At 41.0% G+C, this 15,318-nt stretch overlaps 1 protein-coding gene across 1 annotated transcript in view; it reads left to right on the forward strand.

The window, feature by feature from the left end:
- Nucleotides 1-3,145: 3,145 nt before the first annotated feature.
- Nucleotides 3,146-15,318, forward strand: part of LOC149390519 (uncharacterized) — a 41,061-nt gene continuing 28,888 nt past the window's right edge. Inside the window, exons 1-2 of the mRNA XM_089619791.1 lie at nucleotides 3,146-3,344; nucleotides 3,433-3,725. Of these exons, the coding sequence (XP_089475917.1) occupies nucleotides 3,146-3,344; nucleotides 3,433-3,725 (492 nt within the window). The remainder of the gene's footprint in view (nucleotides 3,345-3,432; nucleotides 3,726-15,318) is intronic.

Genomic DNA, 15,318 nt, shown 5'->3' on the forward strand with positions numbered 1-15,318 from the left:
AGGTACACAACTTCTTCTTCTCCTTTCGATCTAGAGTGTACTTTGCCGGTGGCAATTTTGTTTTTTTTCCACCCCCCTCTTGGGGATGCAAAATGCTTCTTATATTCATCTCATTGAGATCCATTCGAGATTTTAATCCGTCTTTTGATTTATTTGGATCATCAAGAAGCGTACCGATAAACGATTCACACACATTTTTCTCGATGTGCATAACATTCAGACAATGCCGAACGTTGTGTGACTTCCAATAAGGAAGGTCGTAGAAAATCGATTTCTTCTTCCAAGGATTCTCTTTGAAGGATTCTTTAGTACTAGCACTCCGCTTTCTTTTCCCAAGCACTTCATTGACGTTTTTAACCATCTCATAGACATCTTCACCAGACAAAATTCTAGGAGGCGGTCGTTCTTCTGTATTTCCATCAAATGCCTGTTTCAACCTTCTATATGAGTGATCTCTTGGTAAAAATCTTCTATGACCAAGAAAAACGGTCTTCTTACCATGCTTCAACTTGATGGAAGATGTGTCTTTCATGCAAATCAGACAACCAATCGAGCATTTCACAGAGTATCCTGACAAGTTTCCATAGGCAGGAAAGTCGTTAATAGTCCACATTAACATTGCCCTTAAGTTGAACGAATCTCCACGGTAAGCGTCTTTGACTTCTATCCCTTTCTCCCATAACATCTTCAAATCATCGACCAACGGTGCCAAATTAACATCGATATCATTTCCTGGTTCATTCGTTCCTGAAATCAGAAGCGTTAACATCAAGAACTTTCTCTTCATACATAGCTTTGGAGGGAGATTGTAGTTCACGAGTATAACCGGCCAAACACTATATTTACTGCTCATCATGCTGAACGGGTTCATACCATCAGACGCTAGACCAAGGCGCAAATTTCGAGTATTAACACTGAAATCCTTATACTCTAAATCGAAGGATTTCCATTGTGAAGCATCAGCAGGATGTCTCAACATACCATCAGAAGGATTTCCATTATATTATATTCGCCGCGGCGGGAAATACATTTCGCCGCGGCGCCAAACTTACCGGGAGGATGCATATTTGAAATTCTGTTCTCGCCACGGCTAGGAATATTTCTCGCCGCGGCGTATCTTTTCTGGGTTTGACTCGCCGCGGCGTGGTATACACGTCGCCGCGGCGAGACTTCTACAACGGTTATTAGAAGCGTTGTAGAAATAACTCGCCGCGGCGGGAATTACACGTCGCCGCGGCGAGGACGTTTAGGTTTTAGGATTCTGTACTCGCCGCGGCTTAACTTTTCTGGGTTTGTCTCGCCGCGGCGTGGTATACACGTCGCCGCGGCGGACTTCTACAACGGTTATTATAAGCGTTGTAGAAACAACTCGCCGCGGCGAAAAGTACACGTCGCCGCGGCGAGGGTTCTACAACGCTTATAATAAGCGTTGTAGAAGCCTTTTAAAACAAAAAATTTTCATTTTTTTTAAACCTCCCGCCTATTTTTCAGACTTAAGCGTTTTTTTTCCCATCTTTTTCATTCATTCATTCTTCTTCTTCTCTCCCCGCCCCTCTCTCTCACCTTCTCTTTCTCGCTGCCCTTCTCTCTTCGCCCCTCTCTCTCTCTCTCTTCTTGCCGTCCCTCTCTCTCCGGCCCTCACCCTCCCTTCTCGCCGCCCCTCTCTCTCCGGCCCTCACGCTCTCTTTTCCCCGCCCATCTCTCTCCGGTCCTCACCCTCACTCCTCATAGCCTCCGCCTTGACCCCGCCTCGCCTCCACCTCACCCCTGCCCCGCCTCTACATCGCCCAGCCCCGCCTTCACCTCGCCCCTGCCCCGCCTCCACCTCACCCCCGCCCCGCTCCACCTCGCCTCTTGCTCGCCACGTCCTCGCCTCCACCGGGTATGTTATTTCCCACCTTGTTTTGAATTTAATTTGATTTATGTTATTATTTAGTTAGAATTTGGTATTTATTTGAAGTTAGGAAGAATTTGTATTGGATTTTAGTATATTGGATTTGAATTCGTTGTATTTGAGTTTGATATTGATTTGAAGTTGTATTTGAGTTGGAATCGGATTGGATTTGAGTTAGAAATTGAGATTATGTTTTGAATTTTGTATATTAGATTCCATGTCGTCCACTACTACTACTTCTAGCGGTAGTGGTAAAAGAAAAATTAGAAGACAACTAGCGCTTAACTCCGATGAACAAGGAAAACGAAGAAACACTCTTATGGGTCGGGTTAATAAGGCTAAAACACTTGGTAAAAAAATCCCGGTACAATTTGATGATAAAGGGAAACCAATGGGTAAAGAGGGTGATGAGTTGTCGAGTTACTTTTGCGTGTTAGCAAGAGAACACGTTCCACTTTCGATGCGTGATTGGAGATGTAAAGACAACGCCCAAATTAAAGAACGGATTTGGAACAAAATGCAAGAAGGATTTACGATTCCTATCGAACAAAAACACGATTGCCTTATGAGAGTCGGAGAAGCGGCAAGGTTATTTCGTCATGAGATATACAACGATCTACTCAAAGACATAATCAACGAACCAATCGCCTTAAAGAGACCGGCTTGTATTTTGACATTCTATACAAGTATCACCGAAGAAGATTGGATAGCATTTGTTGAGTATAGATGAACCGAAATGTTCAAACAAACATCGGAACATGGGAAATAAAATATCGGAAAAAGTGTGTACAAATCTCGAACGGGCCGAAATGGATATCGAAAGCTTGATCAAGAAAAGGTTAGATTCATTTTTTTCTTTTAGTTATTCCAAATGTTGCAATTATTTTTTAATTTATTATATAATTACTTCTTACTAGCATGACAAAACGGGGGAATGACCTACGAAAGAGGAACTTTGGATTGACTCGCGAATGAAAGACGTAGATAACTACAAGGATGAGAAAGACAAATTGATGGGAGAAAAAATCGTAAGTTCTTTACCTTTGTTATAACAATTAACCTTGTAATTTTATTTTCAAATAATTTTATGTGTAGAAAACGTTATCACAACAAGCATCGCAAGGGACATGGTTGCCGGAATCGGGAAAGAGTGTTTTGCAAGAAGCTTTGGGAACGTCGCGAGTTTGCGGTCAATCCAAACACACGTCGCGTTTTAAGTACTTTGTTCCTCCAACGCCCAATGAAGAAGTAATGAAGATGCGTCGGGAAATGAGCGAGTTAAAGTCTTTGGTGATGAAGGCCTTCGGTGGAAATGGTAGCATTAATGTCGGAGATGCTAATGTCGAGTCGCCTAGTGTCGAGCGTGTGGAAGAGAATCTCAACGCGAAGGTTGTTGATGATAAAGAGATGGCAAATGTTGAAGAACACGTCAATGAAGCGGTCTCTTTAGGTATGTTTAATTTTTTTTTTTTATCTATTTATTAATAAAGATAAATGTTTTGGTATTAAGTTTTTGATAATATTCTTGATTCGCTTAGAACACGACGATGTTGATGATCGTCCGAAGATCGATCCTATCATTGTTGATGATCGTCCGAAGATCGATCCTATTGTTGTGGAAAAACCCAATAGTGTTCATGCTAGTTGCTCATTGAATCCAACCACCCCGGTGACACCGACTTCGGATGAAAGCGTCGAGTGTCTTCTTTTCATAGATGATGTTGTGAAAGGAGGCATGATTCATGTTGTAAATGGGCGAGCATACGTAAATGGGAGCGTCGTTCACTCTTTACCTTTGGAGGAAGGAAATGTACGTGTGACCGTTTTGGGGGTTTTGATTAAAAAAGCAAAATTGCCAATTCCCACCGAAGAAGCTCAAACCATTGAAGATGCAATAGGAGGATTTGTCTCGTGGCCGAAGAGATTGATCGAAATGGACACGGGAATAGAGAGTCGCGGTCCGGTTGTCAAACAACTCTCAAAGCTCGGTTTTGAGAGTGAACCTAGCATCGATGATGCTAAGAAGATTCCCTACAAGGTGATTAATCCAAAGTTTCGATTGCTCGATCAACATGCCAACAAAATAATGTTACCGGAAGGGGATGTGATTATGGTCAATGTTAGTCCAAGTCTCGCGGCTATCCCGATTCCGGTGTCATTTGAAGATGTTTCCGACTTTTTGCAATACTTGGAAATTGGCGCGGGGAGCATAACGGTCTATATGGAGTAAGTGTTTTCTTTATATGCGTTTTTAATATAAATATTCAATATTTAGTGTTTTGATCAATCAAATACTTGTTTGTCATAGCTATCTACGCTCGAGGCTAGAAAAGGCGAAGAAGAGTCGAGACTATTGTTTTATAAATCCGGGCTTAAGTTCGTACATCGAAAACAACGACGAGGACGCTTATTTGTCAAAACGAGTCAAGGACGTTGGAAACATGGTACGAAAATGCAAATTTGGTGAACTAGCTTTGATGCCGTACAATAAAGGTGCGCATTGGATGCTCGTTGTCCTCGACCCTTGGAGAGATAGTTCTATGTTCTTCGACCCGTTAAGAAATAAAATTCCAATCAATTTAACTCGATTGATAAAAAGGTAATATTTTGATTTTTTAAACTATTTTTATTATAAATCATTGTAGAGGTTTTTTCTCTTATGATTTCCGTGATATAGGATTTTTGTGGATTTCAAGCTCGAACACCAAAACGCCCATAATAACGGACAGTCAACGTACATCAAGGCTTGGAACGCTCCGAGACAAACCGGAAACACGGAATGCGGGTATTTTGTTATTTCTTATATGCGCGATATAGTCGTAGGAGGTGTAGGAAAATTAGAAAGTAAGAAAAACTATACAAAAGAGGATTTAGAGAGAGTTAGGGAAGAATGGGTAACTTATGTACAAACATTTATTAATTGTGATGATTAGTTAGTTTTTATATTCAATTTTGGACTGGTTTTAGATGTAAATATTTCTTTTGAATGTTTTGAAGATGTATATATTATTTTTTGGATTGAAGGTTATTTTCAGGTGCCATATTTTTTACAACGGGTTTTAGTACGTGTAAAAAATGATTTCCAGGTTCAAAATGAAGCCTTCGCCGCGGCGACTTAAACATTTCGCCGCGGCGTATAACGTTTTCCGCGGCGAAAAATAAGAGTCGCCGCGGCAAAAAAGATACCGAGAGCACATTATTCATACATCAAAACCTCGCCGCAGCTATGTTTTGGTTTCGCCGCGGCGATATACACCACGCCGCGGCTAAGCTAAAACGTCGCCGCGGCGGGTTTTTAAAAAAATAATCAGAAAGCTTCTACAACGGATGTGTATCCGTTGTAGAATCCCCTCGCCGCGGCGCAGAACCTACGTCGCCGCGGCGAGAATCTCGCCGCGGCTAAGTATGATGTCCGCTGCGGCGACATGATTCTACAACGGGTAGACAATCCGTTGTAGAATGGTGTCGCCGCGGCGCGGAACGTACTTCGCCGCGGAAAACAACTCGCCGCGGCGAAGTATAATGTCCACCGCGGCGACATGATTCTAGAACGGGTTGACTATTCGTTGTAGAATATCTCGCCGCGGCGAGAATTATACGTCGCCGCGGCGACGTGTTTGAAAATATTTAAAAATTACATAATGGATTCAAACCGTTGTAGAAGCTTCTACAACGCTTAAATATCCGTTGTAGAAGCTTAGTTTCTACAACGGATCATTAAGCGTTGTAGAAAGCTGTTGGATTCTACAACGGATTTTTAAGCGTTGTAGAAGCTTCTACAACGTAGGATTCTACAACGCTTGATAAGCGTTATAGAATCATTCTACAACTGTTTTTAAGCGTTGTAGAATCCTAGTTTTGTAGTAGTGATTCCTTGAAAAATATTAAAGTATTTTCCGTTGAGTAATCGATTGAGACGATTGTACGCTTATCGACACACGGATGGTTAAATGCAGTGGCATGAGAGATAATGTGTCAAAGAGGTAGGAGTACTACGTCATCTTGTAGATGCGTCGGCGTGGAAAGAGCTAGATAATAACTACCCTGACTTTGTGGCAGAGCTGAGGAATGTTCGCTTATCCTACAACATGTGGTCCGTGGTGTTAACTGCCTATAACCTCCCTGCTTGGTTGTGCATGAAACCATGCTATCCGATGTTGTCGCTACTCATACGTAGTAGTAGCGCACCACAAAAAGACATGTATGTTTTTCTACAACCGCTAATTGGAGAGTTGAATTAGTTGTGATACGAAATGGGCTAGGGGTAGTATGTTCAATTGTTTGCTAGTTGAACACCTGATGAGAAAGATCATGATCATACACTACAAAGAACAAAACGAGAAAAAAATTCCTCCAAAGAAGTTGTCAGCGATAGACATACTTGAAAAGTTGCAACTTGTTCCTCAAGCATTACTGAGAAAACACGTTGACTTTGGTGGAAAGACACAAAAACACATGAACCGAGCGAACTGAGTTGGAGCAAGAAGAGCATTTTTCTATAGGTTGCTGTATTTGTTTCTGTTCTGTTTGCAACACCACTTGAATGTTATCCACATAGAGAAAAAAAAGGTGTGTGATAACCCTTCAGGAGCTTTTCATAAAATGTGTGCGATAACCTTTTAGGACCTTTGCTCAACCTGGACGTTGACTTTCAAGTTCCGTTATGGAATTTCCTACTTTCGTTGCTACGTGATTATTTTTGTCATGTCCAAAATCTGTTTCGTCACAGCAAAAGCTATGATTCAAACTCCCAAGAGCATGCATTTTTTGGATTGAATTTCACTTTGATGAAATATTTTCCATCGTGATGGGATCATTTTTTTGTCATGACTTGAATATTTTCTGTCATAGCCAAAATGGTAACTTCAAACTCAAAGAGTGTGTATTGTTTGGGTTTAATTTAGTTGCGACGAGGACTATCCCATCATTACGAAATCGGGTTTCATCATGATGAGAATACATTATGTCACAACAAAAATTGTTTGATTGGGTTTTTGATGATTGAATACGTTTTCTTCACTCGAAATTTGTATTCTATCATTCAAAATCATAAAACAAATCACTCCAAGGTCCATTTTGCCTCTTTTTTTTATCAACTTAATCATCTCTTGTAACTGTTTATTATTTCATATACTTTATTATTGTTGTAATGATTGGAGTTTTTTTTTCTTTTCAAAATATAGGGTTTTTGTTAGAATTGAGACAAGGAAATGAATGTTGGAAAATTCATTAAGCGGTGTATATCGACGTGGTGTGTATGAGTTTTGTGAGTTTGCTAGAGAGAATATGAATGATGAGAAGTTTAGAAGACATTTTTTTGCAAGCGGGATCATGAGCAAATATCTCATATGGTTCCACCATGGCGAGGTTTTTCGTAGAACACATTTATACGATAACTTTGAAGAAGACGATAATGATGATACACGTGAGATGATGGATGATTTGGAAGAAGATTTTTCTGAACGACCAAATTTGTTTGAGTCGATGTTGAATGATATCGATATACCATTATTGATGGGTGTACAAGCTTTACAAAATTTTCATTTATAGTGACGTTGTTCCATCTAAGGCGTCGTGGGGTTGGATAAATTTTAGCTTCACACAATTGTTGGAGACTCTTAAAGCGGCATTTCCAAATATAATAAATAGCCGTTAAATATGTATGATGCGATGAAATTTCAAGCGTGTCCAAATAGTTGCGTTCTATAGAGACACACGCACGAAGGCTTAGACGATTGTTCGGATGGCAATGATTTAAGATGCTAATAGGGTAAGAAACCTTGTAACAGTGTCAAAGAGACTCTAGTGAATGTAAAGATCCTTTCTTTAATTAGAAAATATGTAGTATTTATAAATTACTTGAATACTTTTGTTACAATAATTTCACAAGTTATGGTACACCGCACCTATATATACCGCATTTTTGACGTATGTTTAATTATTGTCAACATGCGAAGAATATGCTTGAGTGTCAACACCTTCCTCGCTCGCTAGAGTAGCCTTCTCCCTGCTTGCCTTTGAACTCCATTGAAGCTAGACAACCTGCACAAGGGCCTTGTCAAGGTCCACCTAGTTCGCGGTCCAAAGAAGCTGAAAGATCAATATTCGCCTTCTTGAGGTCGTCATCCTCGGCCTTGAGCTTGTAATAGTTCCTAGACGACATCAAATTATTTGAGTAGCTCTTCCTTGATGTCAACTTGGGCTATCAACATATCAACCCTTCAATTTTGAAGCTCGGACTGGTCAACCCTTGCTTGCTAGTGGTCGGCATCATTCTCGATCATAACTTGCTTACATTTCATTAGTTTCATCCCTAAGCTTTGGATCTAGTCCGAGAGTGCTTCTACAGGATTAAGACTTCTCTATATCGCGACATTTCTTTTCGGCCTCCCAAACTCTACACTCATAAGTATAAACGCCCCAATTTATCTCGGCAATGAGCTATCCACAATAAATATATGAAATACCATATACCTATGTTCGAACCCCTACGATTTAATTGACTTGGTGAAGTATACGAACTTGAATGATCGAGTGTGACATTTTACGGTATGAGTTGGCCCCGCACAACAACCTCACATTTCCCAAGGGTGTGGTCGCGTAGCGGATCTAGTGAAGCAAAAATATTGAGAAGTACCGATCCTCGTTAAAAGCGTGTTTATGGGCAAAATGAAACTTTATCTTATTTGATGCTGACCCCGGTATCAGATCCAAATATGAGGTGGAGTCAACAACCTCCATGGCCAAAGTGAGGCTCTCCTTTAGTTTGGGAGTTTGGGTGACAACGACGGCCACCACAGCCTTGACTTTCTTGAAATTTTTTTGGGCCAACTTAAAATATGCTTAGTGGCTTAAATGCTCTCTTTGATGAGTCCAGCTCTCCAGATCGGCTAGGGACGAGGTTAGCATGTGTCCACCCTAAAAGAATCGGTCTTCGCTTGAGACCTTCATCCATTGCTTATTCTTTGGATTTGGGTGAACCCAAGTCGTAAGGAGATCACGGTAATTCAACCATGCACCATAAAAAGTACTAGATAATAATCCAATTTTTAAGGAGGCTTTTTTATTAGAGAGAAATTTATACATACACTTCTTGTTGACTTCGATTTACATGATCAATAAAACCATTTAGTCATATCACTACTACAAATGTTGTTTTACACAACGGAAATTCCACAACGGAACACAGTACCGTTGTGGAATCTATATGCTTCCACAACGGTACAGTTGTACCGTTGTGGAATGTCCGGGATTCAACAACGGGTCAACGTACCGTTGTGGAATGTCCGGGATTCCACAACAGTACCACAGTACCGTTGTGGAATCTTTATGATTCCACAACGGTACTGTGGTACCGTTGTGGAATCCCGGACATTCTACAACGGTACGGTGACCCGTTGTTAGATCTCGCCGCGGCCAAGGCAAGAACTCGCCGCGGCCAAACTCTTCCACAACGGTACAGTGTACCGTTGTGGGAAAGGTATAAAGTCAGAGATCTCGCCGCGGCGAAATTTATGCTTCGCCGCGGCGAGTTGATTCCACAACGGGACAATAACCCGTTGTTGAAATTTTTTATGACATTTCGCCGCGGCCAAGGCTTAAACTCGCCGCGGCGAAATGTCGTAAAAAATTTTAGGGCTTCACTATAAAAGCCTCATTTCGATTTATTTTTTCATTTTTTACACTTTCTCTCGCCTCAGACCTTCATTTCGGCCGATTCTGTGCAATTTCTCCTCCCAAACCCACCTTGAAACTTCGCCGCCATTTCGCCGCCGCCAAATCTCGCCGCCCTCCTCGCCGAAGCAAAGTCTCGCAGTGTCTCTTCTTTCTTTCTCTCGGTGTCGCCTCCCTTGCTCTCTCTCCCATCGAATTCTTTTATCAAGGTATGTTTTTATCTCAATTTCATATCAAAATCTTAATTTTCATGAATATTTTGTGTGATTTATAAACTAATTTATGATTTTGGTTGTAATTTATGATATTGGGGGTGTAGATTTGGCTGAAATTAGGGTTTTTTATTTTGGATTTTTTGTTCTAATTTATGATTTTGGGTATAATGTTATTTTAGATTGAAAATGAGTTTTATTTTGATATGGTAGTTAAATTGAGTTCGGATTTGAGTTTGAATTTGTGTTTGTGATGAGTTTTATGTTTTATTTATTTGATTATAATGTGTTTTTATATGTATTTAGTGTTGAATTGAGTTTAATTTTGTGTTGAAGATGATTTATTGTTTGAAAATGTTGTTGAATTTGAGTTTGAAATGATTTGTATTCAATTAGGTGAAAATGGGCCGTTCAAAGACCCCCGCCGGTCACAAAGAAGCCGCCCCTAGCTCTTCTAGGCCCAAAAAAAAAAAATAAGAGGCCTCATCAAGCCGAACCCGAACCCGTAGTAGATTATAATAGTTGGGTATTCACTAGCAAGGCCGCAGAAGATCGCTACGACATCCTCGTTCAACGAACTCCGATCTTTGAACGAGGGTTGAAGGTGAGCTCAAGCACGACTATAGGGGCTCAAATCAACAACACCATCGAAGGTTTCTCTTGGAGAAAATTTTGTGCCACACCCGAGCACAAAGCAAACGTCACTCTCATGTACGAATTCTACGCGAACTTACCAGATCACGAGGATGATGTGGTGACGGTTCGTGGTGTAGACGTCGATTGTAGTGTTGGAGCCATCAATGCATTGCTAGGAACCCCGGACATCGAATTCGAGAATGAGGGTTACCGACAATGGTTGAGAAATCCTAATCTCGATGAAATGTTGAGTTTGTTGACTACTCCAGGAGAGAATTGGGTCATGGACAAAGGAGTTAGAAAGCTTTTCCGTAAATCATTGACGAGGTTAGACTTTTCTTCTTTTTGTGTGTGTATTATTTTATCTATTGTATGTTTTAAATAGAACGGTGTTGATTTTTTCTATTAATTGCATGTTTTAAATATAGCGGTGTTTAATTTACAGGCTCGCAAAAACGTGGATTTATTTCATTTGCTCCCGTCTCTTTCCGATAAAGCACTTCACCCATCTTGACGAGGAACATGTCCATCTTTTGTTTTGTATCATTCGTGGTAACACCATCAACGTCGGTCGATTCATCTACAATTGGATGAAGAGAATCGACTACAAGAATATCAAAAATGGGTTGCCGTATCCGTCAATCATCTACGGCTTGTGTCTGAATGCCGGTGTTGGAGGCGCAAAACACGACACAACCAAGAAGTGTGGGGCACCTATTAATGACAAGGCGATCGAGAGATACATTGTCAAAGAGCCGGAAGAGGAGGAAGAGGATGAAGAAGAGCAGGATGAACCGTCACTCAACGAGCCACTGTTGTGTTTATAGCCACCTCCGGGGTATGATCCCGCCACCCAAGAGTACATTGCTCGGTGTAACCACTATCTCGTTGGCGGGTATCAACACACCCAAGATTACATGTACCAACTAGGACAATATGGCGCCGCGGCTTTCGAAGGATTGAACGAGCTGATAGGTCGATGGGACATCAATCAAGAGATTCCATACCGGTTTCCTCCATATCCTCAATACACATACTATCAGGCGCAAGCACCGCAATGGCCACCGCATATGGCACCTCCTCAGTACCCGGGGCCACCACCACCACCACCACAACCACCTAGGAATGACAACGACGACAACGAGTAAACCTTTTTTTTTATGTGTTTTTAGAAACCTTCTAAGTTTAATTATTGTTTTCAACTTTTTTTTATGTGTGTGAGACTTAAATATTTATGTCTTTATGTGTGTTTGATACTTGTTTCAGTTTTTAATTTGTGTTTGAGACTCGTTATGGTATTGTATGAATTTCTGTTTGAGACTTGTTATGGTATTGTTATGGTATTGAATGGATGATTTTAGTATTTAAAATTTATGTATTGATTGTGTTTGATATTACTAAAGATTAAAAACTAATAACAAGATTCTCCCCGACGAAGAAGAAATTCGCCGCGGCCACATGTTGTATTGGCTGTGGCGAGAGAACATGGCCACGGCGAAATGGGTTCCTAAAAAAACATAGAATCTGGAACTTATTTCGCCGCGGCCACGTATCATGTTCGCTGCGGCGAGAGATCATGGCCACAGCGTGTTTTATACATGGCCGCGGCGAAATGGGTTCCTAAAAAAACATAGAATCTGGAACTTATTTCGCCGCGGCCACGTATACTGTTGACTGCGGCGAGAGAACATGGCCGCGGCGTGTTTTATACATGGCCGCGGCGTGTTTTATAGTCTTGGCAGCGGCCATATTAGTATTTATCAACAAGATATTAACAATAATATTATAAAGTATATATCATAAAATAAACTACACGATCATTCATCTATAACTTAAAATACATATTTTTTTTTTGTTTTCACACTAAAATATGATTGATATCCGAACGATGTAAATGAGAAACATCATCATCATCAAAATCTTCGATCTCTTCATCAACAAGTGGCAAACCGGATGTGAATGGGGGGATACTAGACATGTTGTCGTCTTCATCTTCTTCAATATTTCTCGCTTTCATGTGAACCACTAATGACAAATCTGGATTGACGGGTTCTGGTACGTAAAACACTTGAGTTGCTTGTGAGGCCAAAATAAATGAATCATTCTCGTAACTTGTACATCGAAAGTCGACAATCGTAACTCCGTCTTTATCAACTTTAACATGATTGTTGTCTTCCCATTTGCACTTAAACAAAGCGATTCGTAGCCCACAATAATCAAGTTCCCAAATGTCTTCAATGTACCCATAATAGTTCATGAAAGCTTTTTTTGGATTTTTATCCTTTGCCGAAGAAACGTGTAATGCTTCATCAAGTAATGTAACACCACTATTTTGAACGGGATGCTTATTGTCTCTTTCTTTGGTGTGAAAAGTAAAACCATTAACAGACCAAGCAGTGTACCTTGTAACCATTGACGAAGGACCGCCAGATATTTTGCTCAACGTTTCTGAATGTCCTGATTCTTGAAATAATCGTTTTCCAAGCCACTTCTGAAACAAACGATTGTGCTCATCTTGTAACCATTTTTCATTTTTAGCTATTTTTGTATCATTTGCCCTCAATTCTTTCAAATGAATATCCACAAAAGGCGTGACCTCGGAAACGTTATGCAAGACATGGAGACTGGCTTGCTCCCACTCTTTCCGGTTGACAATAGAATAAGTACCTATACATAATCACTCATATAAGTAGTGGTCCTCTCATGAATAAGTTGAATACACAAAAGAAAGTGTCACAAAACATACATGTAGATAAAGCTTTTGATTCATGGCTTGTGTTCTTTGGCAACCCAATCGCGTCTGCATTAGTTAAATACTCCGAACAAAATTCAACGGACTCCTCAGCTATATAGTTTTCTACTATGCTCCCTTCCGGCCTATTGTAGTTCTTCACATAACTCTTCAACACTTTCATGTAACGTTCGATTGGATACATCCAACGTAAAAATACGGGCCCACATAATTTCACTTCACGTACCAAGTGAACAGTTAAGTGAATCATGATGTCAAAAAACGAAGGTGGGAAAAACTTCTCTAGCATGAATAGAGTTTTTACCAACTCCGATTGCATGGAATCCAATCGAGTGGGATCAATAACCTTAGAGCAAATCGAGTTGAAGAATACACATATCTTGGCACTAGTACAATTAATAGCATCAGGTGCGACAAAAGTCGCACCTGAAAGCACCAATGTCGCACCTGAAAGTATCATCAGGTGCGACTTTAGATGCGACAAAGTCGCATCTGAAAGTGCGCACCTGATGATTTTAGGTGCGACTAGTCGCACCTGAAAGTCATCACTATCAGGTGCGCCATTTTAGGTGCGACTAGTCGCACCAAACGTCGCACCTAAATATTCTCCAAAATAAGATATTAAAGCGTGAATTATAGTATCAGATGCGACTAGTCGCATCTGATACCTTCGCGATTAAAGTATCAGATGCGACAAGTCGCATCTGATAGTAATTCCCTGCCTAATATTTTGGTGGGTGTTAGTACAATCAGATGCGACTAGTCGCATCTGATACTCTTCCCGCGAAGGTATCAGATGCGACTAGTCGCATCTGATTGTCTGTAGTTTTTTTTTTAAAAAATGCTGATTCTAATAGAATCAGCCTATTAGATATATAAAAATTATAATTTAAAAAATTATTTAAAAATTAATTAAATAATTTTTTTGTTAAATTAAATAAATAATTTGAATAATATTAATTAGAATAATTATATAAATAATTTAATAGAAATTCTAAGCTGAGCAAGGTTCCGAGAAGATTCTCGCACACGTTCTTCTCTATGTGCATGAAGTCCATGTTATGCTTCAACTCCAAATCTGACCAGTACGGCAACTCGTAAAAGATGCTTTTCTTGGCCCAATTTAGTTCGCACTCGGCTCGCTTTCGTTTTCTGCCCACGGAGCCAGCATGTTTGCCAGTTGTCGTGCAAGACACACTAGCCAACTGAGCGAGTATGTCTTGCGGAGTCAACTTCTCGGGTTTACTACGTTTCTTGTGGCGATCCTTGTAGTGATCGGTGCTTTTTCTCAATCGGTGACGCGTACGCAAGGATCGACGATGGTCGTAGTAGACGATCCTGTTTCTGACTTTCAAAGACGGCATGTCAAGGTTGCACGTCGGGCAAGCGAGATACCCTTGGCCACTCCATCCCGATAAATAGGACCGAGCTGGAAAATCGTTAATCGTCCAGAGTAGCGCAGCACGCAATCGAAACACTTCATCGTTGGCGCCATCTCGAACGCAGAATCCGGTCTCCCACAGTTCTTTCAGCTCTTCGACAATTGGCTGCAAGAACACGTCCATGTCCTTTCCTGGTGAGTGAGGCCCCGGGATCAAAAGCATCAGCATCAAGTACTCTTTCTTCATGCATAACCAAGGCGGCAAGTTGTACGCAGTTAGTACCACAGGCCACATGCTATACGATAAACTCATTTCTCCGAACGGATTGAATCCATCCGCAGCTAGTCCAAGCCGCACGTTTCGAGGCTCTGCAACAAAGCCTGGGTATCTCTCGTCCAGGTTTTTCCACGTCGTACCATCCGCAGGATGTCGTAGAACACCAACTTCCCTGACGCGATCTCTTTCGTGCCACTGCATCAGAAGCGACGTGTGTCCAGACGCGTACAACCGCTTCAATCGATCTTTCAGGGGAAAATATCGCAAAATCTTTTGCGGTATCATTTTCCCAGTTGGCTTCCATCTGCTCTCGTTGCATACTGGGCACACGTCGACTTCCGCGAGATCATTTCGAAATAGGACACAATCGTTAATACACGCATCGATCATCTCGTATCCCATGCCAAAACGCTTCAGCTTCGCCTTTGCCTCGTAATGCTTCTCCGGAATTCGATTACCAGCTGGATGAGACTTCTTCAAGAGCTGCAACAG

Source organism: Urtica dioica, chromosome 7 (genome assembly GCF_054948205.1).
Source record: "Urtica dioica subsp. dioica isolate 48M chromosome 7, U.dioica_male_clone48M_v1_H2, whole genome shotgun sequence".
Classification (NCBI taxonomy): domain Eukaryota; kingdom Viridiplantae; phylum Streptophyta; class Magnoliopsida; order Rosales; family Urticaceae; genus Urtica; species Urtica dioica.